The sequence below is a fragment of the Leptodactylus fuscus genome, chromosome 9 (genome assembly GCF_031893055.1).
Source record: "Leptodactylus fuscus isolate aLepFus1 chromosome 9, aLepFus1.hap2, whole genome shotgun sequence".
Classification (NCBI taxonomy): domain Eukaryota; kingdom Metazoa; phylum Chordata; class Amphibia; order Anura; family Leptodactylidae; genus Leptodactylus; species Leptodactylus fuscus.
This window is the reverse complement of record NC_134273.1, coordinates 90,511,317-90,536,436: the sequence shown is the minus strand read 5'-3', so window position 1 is coordinate 90,536,436 and position 25,120 is coordinate 90,511,317. Positions and strand designations below refer to the sequence as shown.

Sequence of the window (25,120 nt, the reverse complement as noted above, 5' to 3'; positions counted from 1 at the left end):
ATGACATCACAAGGAAGAAATCAATTATATCAAATATTCATCATCACAACATCCCGAGACAAAAAGATTTCCATAAATATGTATAATATATACACAGAGGGCCCGGGGCCCTGCAGCGCAGACACTCAGGTACTCTACAGTCAAACAAAACCATAAAAATATCAAAAAAGTCACACACAGATTCCGACCCTCTGACAACACTTCCTTGCCCTCAGCACAGTCACATCCCCCTGTTCTGCAGCAATTCGCTCACAGTCCTATTGGTTGTTGCAGCCTGCAGGGGGCGCACTTCCATCAGTTTGCTTCTTGCGGCGTTTGTTCAGTAATCTGTTAGTGGAGGAGTTGAGATCTTTTATCTTCACTTGGTCATAGTCGACTCTCATAGTAGCCAGGGCGCTGGTCATTTCCTCCTGAGGAGTGAAGAAGATGATGATAAGGAATCAGCACCAAGCAACAGAACAGAGCAGGAGAGACAAGAACATGGACAAGGAAGAGAAGACAGAAGAAGAGCTGGGGTCAGGAGAGCAACGAACATGGACAAGGGAGAGAAAAGCAGGAGAAGAAGACACAAGGAGAGGAAAGAACATGGACAAGGGAGAGAAGAGCAGGAGGAGAAGACACAAGGAGAGCAAAGAACATGGACAAGGGAGAGAAGAGCAGGAGGAGAAGACACAAGGAGAGGAAAGAACATGGACAAGGGAGAGAAGAGCAGGAGGAGAAGACACAAGGAGAGCAAAGAACATGGACAAGGGAGAGAAGAGCAGGAGGAGAAGACACAAGGAGAGCAAAGAACATGGACAAGGGAGAGAAGAGCAGGAGGAGAAGACACAAGGAGAGCAAAGAACATGGACAAGGGAGAGAAGAGCAGGAGGAGAAGACACAAGGAGAGCAAAGAACATGGACAAGGGAGAGAAGAGCAGGAGGAGAAGACACAAGGAGAGGAAAGAACATGGACAAGGGAGAGAAGAGCAGGAGGAGAAGACACAAGGAGAGCAAAGAACATGGACAAGGGAGAGAAGAGCAGGAGGAGAAGACACAAGGAGAGCAAAGAACATGGACAAGGGAGAGAAGAGCAGGAGGAGAAGACACAAGGAGAGCAAAGAACATGGACAAGGGAGAGAAGAGCAGGAGGAGAAGACACAAGGAGAGCAAAGAACATGGACAAGGGAGAGAAGAGCAGGAGGAGAAGACACAAGGAGAGGAAAGAACATGGACAAGGGAGAGAAGAGCAGGAGGAGAAGACACAAGGAGAGGAAAGAACATGGACAAGGGAGAGAAGAGCAGGAGGAGAAGACACAAGGAGAGGAAAGAACATGGACAAGGGAGAGAAGAGCAGGAGGAGAAGACACAAGGAGAGGAAAGAACATGGACAAGGGAGAGAAGAGCAGGAGGAGAAGACACAAGGAGAGGAAAGAACAAGGACAAGGGAGAGAAGAGCAGGAGGAGAAGACACAAGGAGAGCAAAGAACATGGACAAGGGAGAGAAGAGCAGGAGAAGAAGACACAAGGAGAGCAAAGAACATGGACAAGGGAGAGAAGAGCAGGAGAAGAAGACACAAGGAGAGCAAAGAACATGGACAAAGGAGAGAAGAGCAGGAGGAGAAGACACAAGGAGAGCAAAGAACATGGACAAGGGAGAGAAGAGCAGGAGAAGAAGACACAAGGAGAGCAAAGAACATGGACAAGGGAGAGAAGAGCAGGAGGAGAAGACACAAGGAGAGCAAAGAACATGGACAAGGGAGAGAAGAGCAGGAGAAGAAGACACAAGGAGAGCAAAGAACATGGACAAGGGAGAGAAGAGCAGGAGGAGAAGACACAAGGAGAGCAAAGAACATGGACAAGGGAGAGAAGAGCAGGAGGAGAGCAACGAACATGGACAAGGGAGAGAAGAGCAGGAGGAGAGCAACGAACATGGACAAGGGAGAGAAGAGCAGGAGGAGAAGACACAAGGAGAGGAAAGAACATGGACAAGGGAGAGAAGAGCAGGAGGAGAGCAACGAACATGGACAAGGGAGAGAAGAGCAGGAGGAGAAGACACAAGGAGAGGAAAGAACATGGACAAGGGAGAGAAGAGCAGGAGGAGAGCAACGAACATGGACAAGGGAGAGAAGAGCAGGAGAAGAAGGCACAAGGAGAGCAAAGAACATGGACAAGGGAGAGAAGAGCAGGAGGAGAAGACACAAGGAGAGCAAAGAACATGGACAAGGGAGAGAAGAGCAGGAGGAGAAGACACAAGGAGAGCAAAGAACATGGACAAGGGAGAGAAGAGCAGGAGAAGAAGACACAAGGAGAGCAAAGAACATGGACAAAGGAGAGAAGAGCAGGAGGAGAAGACACAAGGAGAGCAAAGAACATGGACAAGGGAGAGAAGAGCAGGAGAAGAAGACACAAGGAGAGCAAAGAACATGGACAAGGGAGAGAAGAGCAGGAGGAGAAGACACAAGGAGAGCAAAGAACATGGACAAGGGAGAGAAGAGCAGGAGAAGAAGACACAAGGAGAGCAAAGAACATGGACAAGGGAGAGAAGAGCAGGAGGAGAAGACACAAGGAGAGCAAAGAACATGGACAAGGGAGAGAAGAGCAGGAGGAGAGCAACGAACATGGACAAGGGAGAGAAGAGCAGGAGGAGAGCAACGAACATGGACAAGGGAGAGAAGAGCAGGAGGAGAAGACACAAGGAGAGGAAAGAACATGGACAAGGGAGAGAAGAGCAGGAGGAGAGCAACGAACATGGACAAGGGAGAGAAGAGCAGGAGAAGAAGGTACAAGGAGAGCAAAGAACATGGACAAGGGAGAGAAGAGCAGGAGGAGAAGACACAAGGAGAGCAAAGAACATGGACAAGGGAGAGAAGAGCAGGAGGAGAAGACACAAGGAGAGCAAAGAACATGGACAAGGGAGAGAAGAGCAGGAGGCCTCCCTGCTATAGGTACCGTCCATAGACTCTGGTCTACATCAGTATATAGGCATTCTCTGCTCTATCTGTATATATATATATAGTGGACACCTCCCTGCTATAGGTACCGTCCATAGACTCTGGTCTATATCAGTATATAGCATTCTCTGCTCTCTGTAGGGTCGGCCTCCTTGTATCTGGGTGATTTAGTCATTATCTTTCTGGGTATTGTAGTCCGCCCGTCCCATCATCTTGTTGCTTTGGTCACCCACCTTTACTTCGTCCCAGTGTTCTTTGTCTTCCTGCAGGACCCGGGCCGTGTGTAGTGGGGTCTGCGGCACCGCCATAGATTGCTGTGTACAAGAGAACACATCATGACCAAAGAGCAGACATCGCACTACAGCGATATAACATAAGGGAGCATTCACACTGGGGAAGACCCTGAAGTGTCATACAGCAGGAGGCATTATATGAGTACGTCTCGGCCCCCGTGATGAATCTGCACGTACGTTTATCCAGGAGTGATTCATGAACTGTGTGATTGTCATTCGCTCGGTCGGGTCCGTCCTCAGAAGGTGCTGGATCATCTGCTTGGCTGCGGGAGAGAAGTAACAGCAGTGAGCGGCTGTCAGGGAGCGACTGTGTGGAAGCGGCTGTCAGGGAGCGACTGTCCGGCAGCAACTGTCTGGAAGCAGCTGTCAGGGAGCGACTGTCCGGGAGCGGCTGTCCGGGAGCGGCTGTCAGGGAGCGGCTGTCAGGGAGCGGCTGTCAGGGAGCGGCTGTCAGGGAGCGGCTGTCAGGGAGCGGCTGTCTGGGAGCGGCTGTCAGGGGCACTGGCCCTCTCTATTCCACAAGCCTGTATTATACTCTGGTCACAGTCAAAGCTTTCCTCTTACCAGAGAGCAGTGCATTGTGGGAGCTCAGGCGGCAGCCAGGCCTACACGCTCAGGTCACATGACTGTCAGTGTGGGCGGGGCTACTCTGCTCCCACAGTATTACAAGCAGCTTTGAGTGTGATTGGAGAAAAAAAAAATCACATGATTTCAAAAATGCTTAAAGTGAAACCCAAGCGCTTCCCCTTTAAGGTGGCATACCTTCCTGAGACACGTCGTTCCACTCCGGCGCTGGGAATTCGTACTGCCCCATGCGGATTCTCTTCTTCATCCCCGGAGAGATGGCCTGGCCGGTGTTGGAGTAGAATGGGGGGTAACCACAGAGCCTGCGGGTCAGAACACACCAGTTAGAATGTTGTATCTGTACCTGGGAAAGCTGGGTACTACAGCTCCTACACCCGATGACACCAAGCTTTCCCAGGCTTCTGAATGGCAGTACACGACTCATTATACTGTGATATTCTTCACCCCACCAACTGCTGCATAAAGAAGCAGACTTGCCATTCAGCCTCCTGGGAAAGCTGGGTGACATTCCACAATGTGTGTCACCCAGCTTTCCTAGGTGCTGATAGAACTGACTTGATAGCACTTACAGGATGTACATGATGACCCCCAGCGACCACATGTCACATGACTTGTCATACTTCTCTGGACCCAGAACCTCAGGAGCTGCAGAGAGGAGAAGATCTGTTACAGTGTGTCAGTGTCACCACTGTATACACCTCCTATATACACGCCCTATATACACCCTCTGTATACCCCCTATATACACCTCCTGTATACACCCCTTGTATACCCCCTGTATACACCCTCTATATACCCCCTGTATATACCCTCTGTATACTCCCTGTATACACCCCTATATATACCCCCTCTGTATACCCCATCTGTATACCCCCTGTACACCCCCTCTGTATACCCCCCGGCACTCACCCACATAGTACGGAGTGTAGCACGGGGTCTGCAGCGCATTCTGAACTGTCGTCTCCTTAGAAAAGCCAAAATCAGTGATCTTCAGATCTGCGTTACTGTCCTTGGACGTGTAGAGGAGATTCTCGGGCTGCCGGAGGGAAATAGTCAGTAAGCGGCCGGGGCTCTGCTGTGACTTGTAGTGCTAATGATTGCTAAGAACTATCAGCTGCGCTCTAAATGAACCTGTAGTGGTCACTCAATAGGTAAAACCAGTCATAGTGTAGTCCTGGCCTGATCACCAGTCGTCAGTAAGTCACTGGATCACCAGCCGTCAGTAAGAACAGTCAGTAAGACATCAGATCACCAGTAAGATATCAGATCACCTGCTGTCAATAAGACACCGGATCGCCAGCTGTCAGTAGGATACCAGATCACCAGCCGTCAGTAAGAACAGTCAGTAAGACATCAGATCACCAGTAAGATATCAGATCACCTGCTGTCAATAAGACACCGGATCACCAGCTGTCAGTAGGATACCAGATCAGCTGCCGTCAGTAAGAACAGTCAGTAAGACACGGGATCTCCAGCCTTCCTGCTGATAACATGGCCTGTGCAGGTTCACACCATCCTTACAGGGACCATGATGCAGGCGGGCTCCTTCAGGGGCCCCGGAGCTGTGGGGCCCCCGCTCTGGTCCTTACCTTGACGTCTCGGTGAGCGATGTTCAGCTCGTGTAGGTGCTGGATGGCCATTCCGATGTCTCGCATGATCTCTGAGGCCTCTGGGGACAAAGAGGAATCCTGATGAATGACAGCTGAGATATCAGCGGCCGTCAGACCTAGTCCTGCTCACACAGCGGACGTTACAGTGTGTCAGTGCAGATAAGAGCTGCAGCCTGGAGAGCTCTGCACTGACACACTGTAACGCCATCTCACCTGTGTCAGCAGGACTAGGTCAGGACGGGCTAGGAGCCTCCAAGTCTAAGAAGACAGAGATGTTACAGTACCTCGCTCTGTGAACGCCTGGTCCCCTCGCTTCTGGATCCGGGTGAAGAGCTCGCCGCCCTGCATGCTGCGTACGAAATACGGGAGAGGCGGTGAGGACAAAGAGGAGGCAACAAGTGTCTGTGCAGGGGGGATCGTTCATATATGTGTCATGTGGGGAGATATATAGGGATCGTTCATATATGTGTCATGTAGGGAGATATATAGGGATCGTTCATATATGTGTCATGTGGGGAGATATATAGAGATCGTTCATATATGTGTCATGTAGGGAGATATATAGAGATCGTTCATATATGTGTCATGTAGGGAGATATATAGGGATCGTTCATATATGTGTCATGTAGGGAGATATATAGGGATCGTTCATATATGTGTCATGTAGGGAGATATATAGGGATCGTTCATATATGTGTCATGTAGGGAGATATATAGGGATCGTTCATATATGTGTCATGTAGGGAGATATATAGGGATCGTTCATATATGTGTCATGTAGGGAGTTATATAGGGATCGTTCATATATGTGTCATGTAGGGAGATATATAGGGATCGTTCATATATGTGTCATGTAGGGAGATATATAGGGATCGTTCATATATAGCTGTCATTATTCTTATATCTCACCCTGTGGGACCTTCAAGGAATTTACCATCAGATATAATCAGGGAGGAGAAGGAGGAATGTGCGGCCCGGATGGAGGTCATGTGACCTGCGAATCCTAACCTGTGCACCCCCGGGGGTGTCCTGTGACATCATCAACCATTATAGTCAGATATCTGAGCCTGTGCAGGATGGGAGTTGTGGTTGTGCTGTATATTACAGGGGACTGTATACACTAATGCTCAGGACATTACATGGCGCCATCGTCTCCTCTATCACATGATGGGAGTTGTAGCTGTGCTGTATATTACAGGTGACTGTATATGACTGTATACTCTAATGCTCAGGACATTACATGGCGCCATCGTCTCCTCTATCACATGATGGGAGTTGTGGTTGTGCTGTATATTACAGGTGACTGTATATGACTGTATACACTAATGCTCAGGACATGACATGGCTCCATCGTCTCCTCTATCACATGATGGGAGTTGTGGTTGTGCTGTATATTACAGGTGACTGTATATGACTGTATACACTAATGCTCAGGACATTACATGGCTCCATTGTCTCCTCTATCACATGATGGGAGTTGTAGCTGTGCTGTATATTACAGGTGACTGTATATGACTGTATACACTAATGCTCAGGACATTACATGGCGCCATCGTCTCTTCTATCACATGATGGGAGTTGTAGCTGTGCTGTATATTACAGGTGACTGTATATGACTGTATAGTCTAATGCTCAGGACATTACATGGCGCCATCGTCTCCTCTATCACATGATGGGAGTTGTGGTTGTGCTGTATATTACAGGTGACTGTATATGACTGTATACTCTAATGCTCAGGACATTACATGGCGCCATCGTCTCCTCTATCACATGATGGGAGTTGTGGTTGTGCTGTATATTACAGGTGACTGTATATGACTGTATAGTCTAATGCTCAGGACATGACATGGCGCCATCGTCTCCTCTATCACATGATGGGAGTTGTAGCTGTGCTGTATATTACAGGTGACTGTATATGACTGTATACACTAATGCTCAGGACATTACATGGCGCCATCGTCTCCTCTATCACATGATGGGAGTTGTAGCTGTGCTGTATATTACAGGTGACTGTATATGACTGTATACTCTAATGCTCAGGACATTACATGGCGCCATCGTCTCCTCTATCACATGATGGGAGTTGTAGCTGTGCTGTATATTACAGGTGACTGTATATGACTGTATACACTAATGCTCAGGACATTACATGGCGCCATCGTCTCCTCTATCACATGATGGGAGTTGTAGCTGTGCTGTATATTACAGGTGACTGTATATGACTGTATACACTAATGCTCAGGACATTACATGGCGCCATCGTCTCCTCTATCACATGATGGGAGTTGTGGTTGTGCTGTATATTACAGGTGACTGTATATGACTGTATACTCTAATGCTCAGGACATGACATGGCGCCATCGTCTCTTCTATTACATGATGGGAGTTGTAGCTGTGCTGTATATTACAGGTGACTGTATATGACTGTATACACTAATGCTCAGGACATTACATGGCTCCATCGTCTCTTCTATTACATGATGGGAGTTGTAGCTGTGCTGTATATTACAGGGGACTGTATATGACTGTATACTCTAATGCTCAGGACATTACATGGCGCCATTGTCTCCTCTATCACATGATGGGAGTTGTGGTTGTGCTGTATATTACAGGTGACTGTATATGACTGTATACTCTAATGCTCAGGACATGACAAGGCGCCATCGTCTCCTCTATCACATGATGGGAGTTGTAGCTGTGCTGTATATTACAGGGGACTGTATATGACTGTATACACTAATGCTCAGGACATTACATGGCGCCATCGTCTCCTCTATCACATGATGGGAGTTGTAGCTGTGCTGTATATTACAGGTGACTGTATATGACTGTATACTCTAATGCTCAGGACATTACATGGCGCCATTGTCTCCTCTATCACATGATGGGAGTTGTAGCTGTGCTGTATATTACAGGTGACTGTATATGACTGTATACTCTAATGCTCAGGACATTACATGGCGCCATCGTCTCCTCTATCACATGATGGGAGTTGTAGCTGTGCTGTATATTACAGGTGACTGTATATGACTGTATACTCTAATGCTCAGGACATTACATGGCGCCATCGTCTCTTCTATTACATGATGGGAGTTGTGGTTGTGCTGTATATTACAGGTGACTGTATATGACTGTATACACTAATGCTCAGGACATTACATGGCTCCATCGTCTCTTCTATTACATGATGGGAGTTGTAGCTGTGCTGTATATTACAGGTGACTGTATATGACTGTATACACTAATGCTCAGGACATTACATGGCGCCATCGTCTCCTCTATCACATGATGGGAGTTGTAGCTGTGCTGTATATTACAGGTGACTGTATATGACTGTATACACTAATGCTCAGGACATTACATGGCTCCATCGTCTCCTCTATCACATGATGGGAGTTGTAGCTGTGCTGTATATTACAGGTGACTGTATATGACTGTATACACTAATGCTCAGGACATGACATGGCGCCATCGTCTCCTCTATCACATGATGGGAGTTGTAGCTGTGCTGTATATTACAGGTGACTGTATATGACTGTATACACTAATGCTCAGGACATGACATGGCTCCATAGTCTCCTCTTCTATCACATGATATCATTACAGATGTTGCAGCTCCACGATTTGTTTCACGACTTCCCAAAGTGAATGGCGGCCGAACAAGACAATTTCAGTAAGTGGGAACCAAAGTCCTAAAGACAATCCCTTCATTGCTATCGGCCGGATTACATTGTACTCTATAGGTTATTCTATACAGTGATATTACATGGCAGTAGTAGAAGTTATTATACAGGATATGGCGGTATATACAGTATGTGACGTTATTATAGGCGATGACATATTATACGCTTGTGTTCTATCCACCACTCACCACTCCATGACAATCAGCAGACATCGTTTCCCTCGGTGGATGTTTTCGTAGACGTCCAGCACTGACACAATGTGGGGCCCCCCTGAGGCCCTGGTGTGGTAGTCCACCTCCCGCCGGGCTTTGGGGCTGTCATAGAGAATCTAAGGACACAGAGGAAGAAATCTCAGTGACTCTGCCCATCAGTATACCGGACAGGGAGTGTTATCATAGGGATAAAGGAGAAGAGAAGCTGAAGGTGGAGAATGCACCAGACAACACAACAGACAATGCATCACACAACACACCGGACAATGCACCAGACAACGCAACGGACAATGCATCGGACAACGCAACGGACAATGCATCACACAACGCACCGGACAATGCACCAGACAACGCAACGGACAATGCATCAGACAACGCAACGGACAATGCATCGGACAACGCAACGGACAATGCATCGGACAACGCAACGGACAATGCATCACACAACGCACCGGACAATGCACCAGACAACGCAACGGACAATGCATCAGACAACTCAACGGACAATGCATCGGACAACGCAAACGGACAATGCATCAGACAACGCAACGGACAATGCATCAGACAACGCAACGGACAATGCATCGGACAACGCAACGGACAATGCATCACACAACACACCGGACAATGCACCAGACAACGCAACGGACAATGCATCAGACAACGCAACGGACAATGCATCGGACAACGCAAACGGACAATGCAACGGACAATGCACCAGACAATGCAACGGACAATGCACCAGACAATGCAACGGATAATGCACCAGACAATGCAACGGACAATGCACCAGACAACGCAACGGACAATGCATCAGACAACGCAACGGACAATGCATCAGACAACGCAACGGACAATGCATCGGACAACGCAACGGACAATGCATCACACAACGCACCGGACAATGCACCAGACAACGCAACGGATAATGCACCAGACAATGCAACGGACAATGCATCAGACAACGCAATGGACAATGCACCAGACAACGCAATGGATAATGCACCAGACAAGGCACCAGACAACGCAACGGACAATGCACCAGACAATGCAACGGACAATGCATCAGACAATGCAACGGACAATGCATCAGACAACGCAACGGACAATGCATCGGACAACGCAACGGACAATGCATCACACAACGCACCAGACAATGCACCAGACAACGCAATGGATAATGCACCAGACAATGCAACGGACAATGCATCAGACAACGCAATGGACAATGCATCAGACAACGCACCAGACAATGCACCAGACAACGCAATGGATAATGCACCAGACAATGCAACGGACAATGCATCAGACAACGCAATGGACAATGCATCAGACAACGCAATGGACAATGCACCAGACAACGCAACGGATAATGCACCAGACAACGCAACGGACAATGCACCAGACAATGCAACGGACAATGCATCAGACAATACACCAGACAACGCAACGGACGATGCATCAGACAACGCAACAGACAATGCATCACACAACGCACCGGACTATGCATCAGACAACGCAATGGACAATGCATCACACAACGCACCGGACAATGCACCAGACAACGCAACGGATAATGCACCAGACAATGCAACGGACAATGCATCAGACAACGCAATGGACAATGCACCAGACAACGCAACGGATAATGCACCAGACAATGCAACGGACAATGCATCAGACAATGCAACGGACAATGCATCAGACGATGCACCAGACAACGCAACGGACGATGCATCAGACAACGCAATGGACAATGCATCACACAACGCAACGGACAATGCATCAGACAACGCAACGGACAATGCACCAGACAACGCAATGGACAATGCATCACACAACGCAACGGACAATGCATCAGACAACGCAACGGACAATGCAACGGACAATGCATCAGACAACGCAACGGACAATGCACCAGACAACGCAACGGACAATGCACCAGACAACGCAACGGACAATGCACCAGACAACGCAACGGACAATGCATCACACAACGCACCAGACAATGCACCAGACAACGCAACGGACAATGCACCAGACAACGCAACGGACAATGCACCAGACAACGCAACGGACAATGCACCAGACAACGCAACGGACAATGCACCAGACAACGCAATGGACAATGCATCACACAACGCAACGGACAATGCATCAGACAACGCAACGGACAATGCACCAGACAACGCAACGGACAATGCATCAGACAACGCAACGGACAATGCACCAGACAACGCAACGGACAATGCACCAGACAACGCAACGGACAATGCACCAGACAACGCAACGGACAATGCACCAGACAACGCAACGGACAATGCACCAGACAACGCAACGGACAATGCACCGGACAACGCAACGGACAATGCATCGGACAACGCAACGGACAATGCACCGGACAACGCAACGGACAATGCACCGGACAACGCAACGGACAATGCACCGGACAACGCAACGGACAATGCACCGGACAACGCAACGGACAATGCACCGGACAATGCACCGGACAACGCAACGGACAATGCACCGGACAACGCAACGGACAATGCATCGGACAACGCAACGGACAATGCACCGGACAACGCAACGGACAATGCACCGGACAACGCAACGGACAATGCACCGGACAACGCAACGGACAATGCACCGGACAACGCAACGGACAATGCACCGGACAACGCAACGGACAATGCACCGGACAACGCAACGGACAATGCACCGGACAACGCAACGGACAATGCACCAGACAACGCAACGGACAATGCACCGGACAACGCAACGGACAATGCACCACACAACGCAACGGACAATGCACCAGACAACGCAACGGACAATGCACCGGACTACAGCGGTCTTCTATCTCCAGTAGAGGGATTTTATATGAAGATTTGTGGGTTCTGCTTTAATTGATCAAGTTGCCCAAGGACAAGGCGAGAGCCCCCAAATTTACCTTATCGCTGCCGGTTACCAGTACCCCAATATCTGCTGCCAGAGGCCGAGCCGCTATCTGGAGCACATTATATTGGGGGACCCCGCTGTATCCATTTCTCAGAGAACCCCCCTAAAGGTGCTGGATATTGGGGTGCATAGTCCCAGCTACCCATAAATGTGGATGAAAGAGTAAAGCAATGTCTGCCCGGAGACAGGAACGCCGCAGCGAGATAAATATAAGGGGTGTACAGCGCGGTCAGGGTCACCAAACAGCGAGCGCAACAAGCGATACATCTCCATTCACCACCGAACCTGACAACAAGCAGACGCTGTTACTATGAAGGAAATTACCAGAAATATAAAAGCTTTCCAAGTATCAGGATCCGCAGAGCAGTTAAAGGCAAAGTCTTAAAGGGCAGGAGTTTTATTTCATATACAAGTCTCTAGTGAGCAGAGCTGCGCTCACTATTCTGCTGGTACAGTCACTGTGTACATACATTACATTACTTATCCTGTATTATACTCCAGAGCTGCGCTCACTATTCTGCTGGTGCAGTCACTGTGTACATACATTACATTACTTATCCTGTAATATACTCCAGAGCTGCGCTCACTATTCTGCTGGTACAGTCACTGTGTACATGCATTACATTACTTATCCTGTATTATACTCCAGAGCTGCGCTCACTATTCTGCTGGTGCAGTCACTGTGTACATGCATTACATTACTTATCCTGTATTATACTCCAGAGCTGCGCTCACTATTCTGCTGGTACAGTCACTGTGTACATACATTACATTACTTATCCTGTATTATACTCCAGAGCTGCGCTCACAATTCTGCTGGTACAGTCACTGTGTACATACATTACATTACTTATCCTGTATTATACCCCAGAGCTGCGCTCACTATTCTGCTGGTGCAGTAACTGTGTACATACATTACATTACTTATCCTGTATTATACTCCAGAGCTGCGCTCACTATTCTGCAGCGCTCTCTTGTATATGAGCTGGTGCTCCTCGTTGCGGTGATTATACGGTCAGGTATCTGCAGGTTCCTCTCCCCTCCCCCCAGATTATGATTAATCCAGTGATTTAGGCTCCTAATCTGATAATTTGTGACTATTCAGCAGCTCTGATACATTTTCTGCCCCCGCCTCTTGTCTCACTGAGGTGCTGACACTGTTCTGGTCACTGGCAGTAGATAGGAGCCCTGTCACAGATCCTGCCCCCCCCCCCCCTGCTGTATTGGGTGGAGTTCTCCTTTAAGGCCGGGGGTCGTCACTTTCCAATCAGTTTCTTTTTAAAGATCAAACGTCACTTGGTGCAGGGATCAGTCACACGCCGGCCGGCTCTGGTGACAGCTGCACCTTCCCCCCCTCCTCCATACCAGGGTGACAAATAATGGCAGGCCCCGTCACATCCTACAGCAGGACATGCAGACCGATGCCACCCAGCTTTCCCTGACACAGGAGGACAATGTGAGGACAGAGGGGTCTCCTTCTAGCGCCTCCGTCCCATTGTGTGAAGTGACTATTTCTTTGTAACGTCTCTTTCTGTCTGTACCTGACCCTACTAGTTGTACAGCGCTGCGGAGTATGTCGGCGCTATAGAAATGACCGGTATTATTCTTATTCTACATTTCAGTACTTGCCTGTGAGCCGCAGACCCCGCACACTGACCTAGTTGTACAGTTCACACTTAGCTCTGCTACATCTGTTCTGTCATGTAGACGCGCTCTCACTCCTACACAATTCTCAGGGACCGTCCAATGTTCTGCCAGATTCTCATCATCTGTAGTGAGCTCAGGAGATAAAGAGCCTCTTGTGTGTGTATATAACAGGTGTATCTATGTATATACATGTGTATGTGTGATGTGTGTATATATATATATATATATATATATATATATATATATATATATATATATATAATATATATGTGTAGTATACAGTGCATATATATGTCCTGGTGTCACAGGATGATACATTGTATGTTCTGTGTGTTATATCCTCACATGATACATTGTATGTTCTGTGTGTTATATCCTGGTGTCACAGGATGATACATTGTATGTTCTGTGTGTTATATCCTGGTGTCACACGATGATACATTGTATGTGCTGTGTGTTATATCCTGGTGTCACAGGATGATACATTGTATGTTCTGTGTGTTATATCCTGGTGTCACATGAGGATACATTGTATGTGCTGTGTGTTATATCCTGGTGTCACATGATGATACATTGTATGTTCTGTGTGTTATATCCTGGTGTCACAGGATGATACATTGTATGTGATGTGTGTTATATCCTGGTGTCACAGGATGATACATTGTATGTGCTGTGTGTTATATCCTGGTGTCACACGATGATACATTGTATGTGCTGTGTGTTATATCCTGGTGTCACACGATGATACATTATATGTGCTGTGTGTTATATCCTGGTGTCACAGGATGATACATTGTATGTGCTGTGTGTTATATCCTGGTGTCACAGGATGATACATTGTATGTTCTGTGTGTTATATCCTGGTGTCACACGATGATACATTGTATGTGCTGTGTGTTATATCCTGGTGTCACATGATGATACATTGTATGTGCTGTGTGTTATATCCTGGTGTCACATGATGATACATTGTATGTTCTGTGTGTTATATCCTGGTGTCACAGGATGATACATTGTATGTGCTGTGTGTTATATCCTGGTGTCACACGATGATACAATGTATGTGCTGTGTGTTATATCCTGGTGTCACAGGATGATACATTGTATGTGCTTTGTGTTATATCCTGGTGTCACACGATGATACATTGTATGTGCTGTGTGTTATATCCTGGTGTCACATGATGATACATTGTATGTGCTGTGTGTTATATCCTGGTGTCACATGATGATACATTGTATGTGCTGTGTGTTATATCCTCACATGAAACATTGTATATTCTGTGTGTTATATCCTGGTGTCACACGATGATACATTGTATGTGCTGTGTGTTATATCCTGGTGTCACATGATGATACATTGTATGTTCTGTGTGTTACATCCTGGTGTCACACGATGATACATTGTATGTTCTGTGTGTTATATCCTCACATGAAACATTGTATATTCTGTGTGTTATATCCTGGTGTCACACGATGATACATTGTATGTGCTGTGTGTTATATCCTGGTGTCACACGATGATACATTGTATGTTCTGTGTGTTATATCCTCACATGAAACATTGTATATTCTGTGTGTTATATCCTGGTGTCACATGAGGATACATTGTATGTGCTGTGTGTTATATCCTGGTGTCACACGATGATACATTGTATGTTCTGTGTGTTATATCCTCACATGATACATTGTATATTCTGTGTTTTATATCCTGGTGTCACACTATGATACATTGTATGTGATGTGTGTTATATTCTGGTTTCACACGTTGATACTTTGTATGTTCTGTGTGTTATATCCCGGTGTCACATGATGATACATTGTATGTGCTGTGTGTTATATCCTGGTGTCACACGATGATACATTGTATGTTCTGTGTGTTATATCCTCACATGATACATTGTATATTCTGTGTTTTATATCCTGGTGTCACACTATGATACATTGTATGTGCTGTGTGTTATATCCTGGTGTCACACGATGATACATTGTATGTGCTGTGTGTTATATCCTGGTGTCACACGATGATACATTGTATGTGCTGTGTGTTATATCCTGGTGTCACACGATGATACATTGTATGTGCTGTGTGTTATATCCTGGTGTCACACGATGATACATTGTATGTGCTGTGTGTTATATCCTGGTGTCACACGATGATACATTGTATGTTCTGTGTGTTATATCCTGGTGTCACACGATGATACATTGTATGTGCTGTGTGTTATATCCTGGTGTCACACGATGATACATTGTATGTGCTGTGTGTTATATCCTGGTGTCACACGATGATACATTGTATGTGCTGTGTGTTATATCCTGGTGTCACATGATGATACATTGTATGCTGCATTGACAGTAGAGGAGATGTCCTTCTATAGATGCTCAGTATATGTACAGTATATATGATGGACTTAGGTCATGTGACACTGAACTCCCTCCCCCTGATGTTTGTGGCCACGACTAGTCATGTTGGCAGTTGCGCTCCCTGTCTGCGGCCTGACACAATCCAGTCTCGTTTCCTTGTGGAGACATTCCAGGGAGACACACCTGTACACCAAGAGCAACACACCCTCAGTCACACCTACAGCCGTCCCTATGGATACCAGCCCCAGGCAGGTAACAGACAGCGGCAGGCTGAAGGTATGTCTGCACATGTTGGTGAACTACAAGTCTCAGCCTAATACCATGGAGTGTAAATAGATGAGCAGCCGACAGAGTTACTGTATGAATGGTCCGACTGTCACATCATCACAGTAAATCCTCGTATACAATGTACAGCCTTATACATTGTAACAAACCCTCAGCTCTAAGAAGTCATGGAAAGAACAAACATTCTCATCCGATGACAGCAAGCAGAGGTCCTGAAATACTGAACACTAGGAAGACGCAGAATCACAGAGAGGCAAGTGCAGAGAGCTGAGGATGATGAGGAAGTGACCCTGCCGCGACAGCAGAGAGGCCGACTGTAGGTCAGGGGAATACAATCTATTACTATCTGTTATCAGCCATGTCAGGAGAGGAGAGGCCGACTGTAGGTCAGGGGAATACAATCTATTACTATCTGTTATCAGCCATGTCAGGAGAGGAGAGGCCGACTGTAGGACAGGGGAATACAATCTATTACTATCTGTTATCAGCCATGTCAGGAGAGGAGAGGCCGACTGTAGGACAGGGGAATACAATCTATTACTATCTGTTATCAGCCATGTCAGGAGAGGAGAGGCCGACTGTAGGACAGGAGAATACAATCTATTACCATCTGTTATCAGCCATGTCAGGAGAGGAGAGGCCGACTGTAGGACAGGGGAATACAATCTATTACCATCTGTTATCAGCCATGTCAGGAGAGGAGAGGCCGACTGTAGGACAGGGGAATACAATCTATTACTATCTGTTATCAGCCATGTCAGGAGAGGCCGACTGTAGGACAGGAGAATACAATCTATTACTATCTGTTATCAGCCATGTCAGGAGAGGAGAGGCCGACTGTAGGACAGGTGACTACAATCTATTACTATCTGTTATCAGCCATGTCAGGAGAGGAGAGGCCGACTGTAGGACAGGGAAATACAATCTATTACTATCTGTTATCAGCCATGTCAGGAGAGGCCGACTGTAGGACAGGAGAATACAATCTATTACTATCTGTTATCAGCCATGTCAGGAGAGGAGAGGCCGACTGTAGGACAGGTGACTACAATCTATTACTATCTGTTATCAGCCATGTCAGGAGAGGAGAGGCCGACTGTAGGACAGGGGAATACAATCTATTACTATCTGTTATTAGCCATGTCAGGAGAGGAGAGGCCGACTGTAGGACAGGAGAATACAATCTATTACTATCTGTTATCAGCCATGTCAGGAGAGGAGAGGCCGACTGTAGGACAGGGGAATACAATCTATTACTATCTGTTATCAGCCATGTCAGGAGAGGAGAGGCCGACTGTAGGACAGGGGAATACAATCTATTACTATCTGTTATCAGCCATGTCAGGAGAGGAGAGGCCGACTGTAGGACAGGGGAATACAATCTATTACTATCTGTTATCAGCCATGTCAGGAGAGGCCGACTGTAGGACAGGAGAATACAATCTATTACTATCTGTTATCAGCCATGTCAGGAGAGGAGAGGCCGACTGTAGGACAGGTGACTACAATCTATTACTATCTGTTATCAGCCATGTCAGGAGAGGAGAGGCCGACTGTAGGACAGGGGAATACAATCTATTACTATCTGTTATCAGCCATGTCAGGAGAGGAGAGGCCGACTGTAGGACAGGGGAATACAATCTATTACTATCTGTTATCAGCCATGTCAGGAGAGGAGAGGCCGACTGTAGGACAGGAGAATACAATCTATTATTATCTGTTATCAGCCATGTCAGGAGGGGAGAGGCCGACTGTAGGACAGGGGAATACAATCTATTACTATCTGTTATCAGCCATGTCAGGGGAGGAGAGGCCGACTGTAGGACAGGGGAATACAATCTATTACTATCTGTTATCAGCCATGTCAGGAGAGGAGAGGCCGACTGTAGGACAGGGGAATACAATCTATTACTATCTGTTATCAGCCATGTCAGGAGAGGCCGACTGTAGGACAGGAGAATACAATCTATTACTATCTGTTATCAGCCATGTCTGGAGAGGAGAGGCCGACTGTAGGACAGGAGAATACAATCTATTACTATCTGTTATCAGCCATGTCAGGAGAGGAGAGGCCGACTGTAGGACAGGGGAATACAATCTATTACTATCTGTTATCAGCCATGTCAGGAGAGGCCGACTGTAGGACAGGAGAATACAATCTATTACTATCTGTTATCAGCCATGTCTGGAGAGGAGAGGCCGACTGTAGGACAGGGGAATACAATCTATTACTATCTGCTATCAGCCATGTCAGGAGAGGAGAGGCCGACTGTAGGACAGGGGAATACAATCTATTACTATCTGTTATCAGCCATGTCAGGAGAGGAGAGGCCGACTGTAGGACAGGGGAATACAATCTATTACTATCTGTTATCAGCCATGTCAGGAGAGGAGAGGCTGACTGTAGGACAGGGTAATACAATCTATTACTATCTGTTATCAGCCATGTCAGGAGAGGAGAGGCCGACTGTAGGATAGGGGAATACAATCTATTACTATCTGTTATCAGCCATGTCAGGAGAGGCCGACTGTAGGACAGGGGAATACAATCTATTACTATCTGTTATCAGCCATGTCAGGAGAGGCCGACTGTAGGACAGGAGAATACAATCTATTACTATCTGTTATCAGCCATGTCAGGAGAGGAGAGGCCGACTGTAGGACATGAGAATACAATCTATTACTATCTGTTATCAGCCATGTCAGGAGGGGAGAGGCCGACTGTAGGACAGGGGAATACAATCTATTACTATCTGTTATCAGCCATGTCAGGAGAGGCCGACTGTAGGACAGGAGAATACAATCTATTACTATCTGTTATCAGCCATGTCAGGAGAGGAGAGGCCGACTGTAGGACAGGGGAATACAATCTATTACTATCTGTTATCAGCCATGTCAGGAGAGGAGAGGCCGACTGTAGGACAGGGGAATACAATCTATTACTATCTGTTATCAGCCATGTCAGGAGAGGAGAGGCCGACTGTAGGACAGGGGAATACAATCTATTACTATCTGTTATCAGCCATGTCCGGAGAGGCCGACTGTAGGACAGGGGAATACAATCTATTACTATCTGTTATCTGCCATGTCAGGAGAGGCCGACTGTAGGACAGGAGAATACAATCTACTACTATCTGTTATCAGCCATGTCAGGAGAGGAGAGGCTGACTGTAGGACAGGGGAATACAATCTATTACTATCTGTTATCAGCCATGTCAGGAGAGGCCGACTGTAGGACAGGGGAATACAATCTATTACTATCTGTTATCAGCCATGTCAGGAGAGGAGAGGCCGACTGTAGGACAGGGAATACAATCTATTACTATCTGTTATCAGCCATGTAAGGAGAGGAGAGGCCGACTGTAGGACAGGAGAATACAATCTATTACTATCTGTTATCAGCCATGTCAGGAGGGGAGAGGCCGACTGTAGGACAGGAGAATACAATCTATTACTATCTGTTATCAGCCATGTCAGGAGAGGAGAGGCCGACTGTAGGACAGGGGAATACAATCTATTACTATCTGTTATCAGCCATGTCAGGAGAGGAGAGGCCGACTGTAGGACAGGGGAATACAATCTATTACTATCTGGTATCAGCCATGTCAGGAGAGGAGAGGCCGACTGTAGGACAGGGGAATACAATCTATTACTATCTGTTATCAGCCATGACAGGAGAGGAGAGGCCGACTGTAGGACAGGGGAATACAATCTATTACTATCTGTTATCAGCCATGTCAGGAGAGGAGAGGCCGACTGTAGGACAGGGGAATACAATCTATTACTATCTGTTATCAGCCATGTCAGGAGAGGAGAGGCCGACTGTAGGACAGGGGAATACAATCTATTACTATCTGTTATCAGCCATGTCAGGAGAGGAGAGGCCGACTGTAGGACAGGGGAATACAATATATTACTATCTGTTATCAGCCATGTCAGGAGAGGAGAGGCCGACTGTAGGACAGGGGAATACAATCTATTACTATCTGTTATCAGCCATGTCAGGAGAGGAGAGGCCGACTGTAGGACAGGGGAATACAATCTATTACTATCTGTTATCAGCCATGTCAGGAGAGGAGAGGCCGACTGTAGGACAGGGGAATACAATCTATTACTATCTGTTATCAGCCATGTCAGGAGAGGCCGACTGTAGTGGTTATCAGAGGGATGAGTGACAGGTGTAGTCTCCTCCCCCATTAGTAGTTTATGTCACTGATATCCGCTGCTCTTCTTTATAATCTCTGACCCTTTAAGATTCCAGATGACAGCAGTATATCTAGTAGTGTCAGCCACTTGGTGCCCGTTCTTGGTGCTGTACCCTCTTTGTTTTGCTACCTAGACTTGGCACGTACATATTATATCATATGATATCGCCCCTTCCAGCTGACTACATCTGACCAATTACAGAATGTGCCCATTTCCTGGTGCCATACAGAAACCAAGGTTCATGACGGATCTGTTGCCACTTTCTCTAAGCCACCACTCATCTTACGGCAGCCATGTCTTAGCAGACACTGGCACTGCTGTCACTCACCTTCAGTGCGCACTTCTGCCCGGTGTCTCGGCGGTAACATTCCAGCACTTTGCCATTGATGCCCAGGCCGAGCACCTGTTTGGACACCTTATAGTCATCGGTGATGGCGTGCCGCTTTATTTCATGTTTAGTGGTCTGCACCAGACTTGGGGGGGCTTCATTGCCCGGCTCCTGCACATTGGCATTTTCTTCCATGGTGCCCACTCAAGACTCTCCAGCGAGCACCAACCTCATGGCGACAGCTCGGTGCTAAAGTCCTGGTGACTGTGACTCCCACAGTAAATCTGCTTGACAAGGGAGGGGGAGCCGAGCAGAACAGGAGGAGACAGTACAGCGGGGAGGAGCGCCGCCGAGTAACCCCTTCACTGCCGCACGGCTGTCACTCAAGAAGGGACCTATCATTTATTGCTGGGCGATCTGAAGGATTGATCCCCTGATATTAACCCTTACAAACCCACCAGGGACTTTCTGTATTACACGGCTGCAGTACAGTACTGCAGGATTACCGTCTCTTTAAATGTATGCTCTACATCAATGCATTAATATGGGAGTGCATGTCATTCAGAAGTCTGGGAAAGCTGGGTGACGGTCTCTGCTGTAGCTGCCATATGGCTACCTTCCAGCTGAGTGCCCCCTGCAGATGCAGCAGATTTGTGGATAAGAGAAACTGTTTGGAATTACTGCAACACTGTAGCAAAACCACAGAGACCCACGGAGTCCTCAGGGGACACAAACTCCCCAAAACATGTATTTTATGTAAGGTTTCACCTCCCTGGGGTATCATGGACTGCTCTAAAACAAAACGTAGGTTGCTGGAGGGTTTCATGGTCGCACTTTTCGTGTACTCCGTCTTATTTGGTAACAAGATGGTGAATGAGATAGTTTCGGAAGCTGAAGCGACCATGACGATATGGGCAGAGGCTGCACGGGTCTGATAATTCAGAATAGACACAATTATATGGGTGGTAACTGTCTGACACAAGGGGGCGCCGCACGCAACATTACAAGTGGTGGTCACCAATATGGCGCCAATTACAGACATTCCTCATGAATTCTGTGTTTGTGGTCAGGAATGGCGCAGACTGCTGAGATTATCACATGTGGACAGAAGGAATCAAAAAGTGCACAAAATCATGGAGTGTGAACTTGGCCCAAATCTTCCAGGATCACTCCACAAAACTGCATGCATTGTACAGACTAGATCACAACTGGATCATATAAGATCAGAAACTGGACTGGACCAGATTGAATAAAATATGATTGGACAGCGATCAATGAGATTCACTGGATTGCACTGAGACTGTACATGATTGTATAGCATTGGATTGTACTGAGATTGTACACAATTGTATAGCATTGGATTGCACTAAGGTTGTATGATAGCGGATTGTACTATATTAGGTTGTACTGCATTGAATTGGATCAGACTGTAATAATATGTATTATATGAGAAGTGGCCCAGATTTAATGGTATGGGATTGTATAGAAGGCATTGGACTGCACAGGATTGGATCAGACTTACTTGTACTAGACTAGATCAGATTGTGCTTGATTGCACCACATTTGATACGACTGTATTCTTTAATAATTGCACTGGATTGTATTGAGATTGTACATGATTGCATGGCATTGGATTGGATTGAGATTGTAGATGATTGCATGGCATTGGATTGGATTGAGATTGTACATGTTGTTCACACAGTATTACATGCTCTGCAGTGGACCGCACACAGTATTACGAGCTCCGCAGTGGACCCCACACAGTATTACATGCTCCGCAGTGGATCTCACACAGTATTACATGCTCCACAGTGGACCCCAAACAGTATTACATGCTCTGCAGTGGACCCCAAACAGTATTACATGCTCTGCAGTGGACCCCAAACAGTATTACATGCTCCGCAGTGGACCCCACACAGTATTAACAGCTCCACAATGGACCTCACACAGTATTACATGCTGCGCAGTGGACCTCACACAGTATTACATGCTCCGCAGTGGACCTCACACAGTATTACATGCTCCGCAGTGGACCTCACACAGTATTACATGCTCCGCAGTGGACCTCACACAGTATTACATGCTGCGCAGTGGACCTCACACAGTATTACATGCTGCGCAGTGGACCTCACACAGTATTACATGCTCCGCAGTGGACCTCACACAGTATTACATGCTCCGCAGTGGACTCCATACAGTATTACATGCTCCGCAGTGGACCCCACACAGTATTACATGCTGTGCAGTGGACTCCATACAGTATTACATGCTCCGCAGTGGACCTCACACAGTATTACATGCTCCGCAGTGGACTCCATACAGTATTACATGCTCCGCAGTGGACCTCACACAGTATTACATGCTCCGCAGTGGACCTCACACAGTATTACATGCTCCGCAGTGGACCTCACACAGTATTACATGCTCCGCAGTGGACCCCACACAGTATTACATGCTCCGCAGTGGACCTCACACAGTATTACATGCTGCGCAGTGGACCTCACACAGTATTACATGCTCCGCAGTGGACCTCACACAGTATTACATGCTCCGCAGTGGACTCCATACAGTATTACATGCTCCGCAGTGGACCTCACACAGTATTACATGCTCCGCAGTGGACCTCACACAGTATTACATGCTCCGCAGTGGACCTCACACAGTATTACATGCTCCGCAGTGGACCTCACACAGTATTACATGCTCCGCAGTGGACCTCACACAGTATTACATGCTCCGCAGTGGACCTCACACAGTATTACATGCTGCGCAGTGGACCTCACACAGTATTACATGCTCCGCAGTGGACCTCACACAGTATTACATGCTCCGCAGTGGACCCCACACAGTATTACATGCTCCGCAGTGGACCTCACACAGTATTACATGCTCCGCAGTGGACCTCACACAGTATTACATGCTGCGCAGTGGACCTCACACAGTATTACATGCTCCGCAGTGGTCCCCACACAGTATTACATGCTCCGCAGTGGTCCCCACACAGTATTACATGCTCCGCAGTGGTCCCCACACAGTATTACATGCTCCGCAGTGGACCTCACACAGTATTACATGCTGCGCAGTGGACCTCACACAGTATTACATGCTGCGCAGTGGACCCCACACAGTATTACATGCTCCGCAGTGGACCTCACACAGTATTACATGCTCCGCAGTGGTCCCCACACAGTATTACATGCTCCGCAGTGGTCCCCACACAGTATTACATGCTCCGCAGTGGTCCCCACACAGTATTACATGCTCCGCAGTGGTCCCCACACAGTATTACATGCTCCGCAGTGGACCTCACACAGTATTACATGCTGCGCAGTGGACCTCACACAGTATTACATGCTGCGCAGTGGACCCCACACAGTATTACATGCTCCGCAGTGGACCTCACACAGTATTACATGCTCCGCAGTGGTCCCCACACAGTATTACATGCTCCGCAGTGGTCCCCACACAGTATTACATGCTCCGCAGTGGTCCCCACACAGTATTACATGCTCCGCAGTGGTCCCCACACAGTATTACATGCTCCGCAGTGGTCCCCACACAGTATTACATGCTCCGCAGTGGACCTCACACAGTATTACATGCTGCGCAGTGGACCTCACACAGTATTACATGCTGCGCAGTGGACCCCACACAGTATTACATGCTCCGCAGTGGTCCCCACACAGTATTACATGCTCCGCAGTGGTCCCCACACAGTATTACATGCTCCGCAGTGGTCCCCACACAGTATTACATGCTCCGCAGTGGTCCCCCCAGAGCCCCCATTCTCCCCTCTTGCTCACACACAGCCTGCACCCCCATGTCCCCCTCTTGCTCACACACGTTCTCTTCTCTCCACCTTATCAGTCTTGTTCCCAGCAGCTTCCACACTGTCCTGTACAATCCAGAATAGCTCCGCCCACACAAGAGTCTGATCATGACGTCATCAAAGGTCCTTTAGCCCACTAGGTTTTAGGGTGCTCAGCCCAGGACAGGTGAGTAGAAGTATTTTT

At 47.4% G+C, this 25,120-nt stretch overlaps 1 protein-coding gene across 1 annotated transcript; it reads right to left on the bottom strand.

Moving 5' to 3' along the window:
- Positions 1-67: 67 nt before the first annotated feature.
- On the bottom strand, positions 68-21,403 carry MAPKAPK3 (MAPK activated protein kinase 3). The gene is made up of 10 exons (XM_075287637.1): positions 21,108-21,403; positions 9,293-9,432; positions 5,706-5,770; positions 5,401-5,480; positions 4,721-4,847; positions 4,381-4,456; positions 3,989-4,113; positions 3,404-3,489; positions 3,167-3,247; positions 68-410 (listed from the first exon to the last, which is right to left on the bottom strand). Exons 1-10 carry the CDS (start codon positions 21,300-21,302, stop codon positions 258-260), a joined length of 1,128 nt encoding a protein of 375 aa, XP_075143738.1. The 5' UTR covers positions 21,303-21,403; the 3' UTR covers positions 68-257.
- Positions 21,404-25,120: the final 3,717 nt, after the last annotated feature.

Bases quoted from the DNA above. Each gene is read 5' to 3' on its own strand.
- MAPKAPK3 (XM_075287637.1), bottom strand. From the start codon at position 21,302: ATGGAAGAAAATGCCAATGTGCAGGAGCCGGGCAATGAAGCCCCCCCA. The intron at 4,114-4,380 runs GTAAGTGCTATC...TCTGACCCGCAG, and splicing joins GGGGTCATCATGTACATCCT to GCTCTGTGGTTACCCCCCAT. The intron at 3,490-3,988 runs GTATGCCACCTT...TCTCTCCCGCAG, and splicing joins GAACGACGTGTCTCAGGAAG to CCAAGCAGATGATCCAGCAC.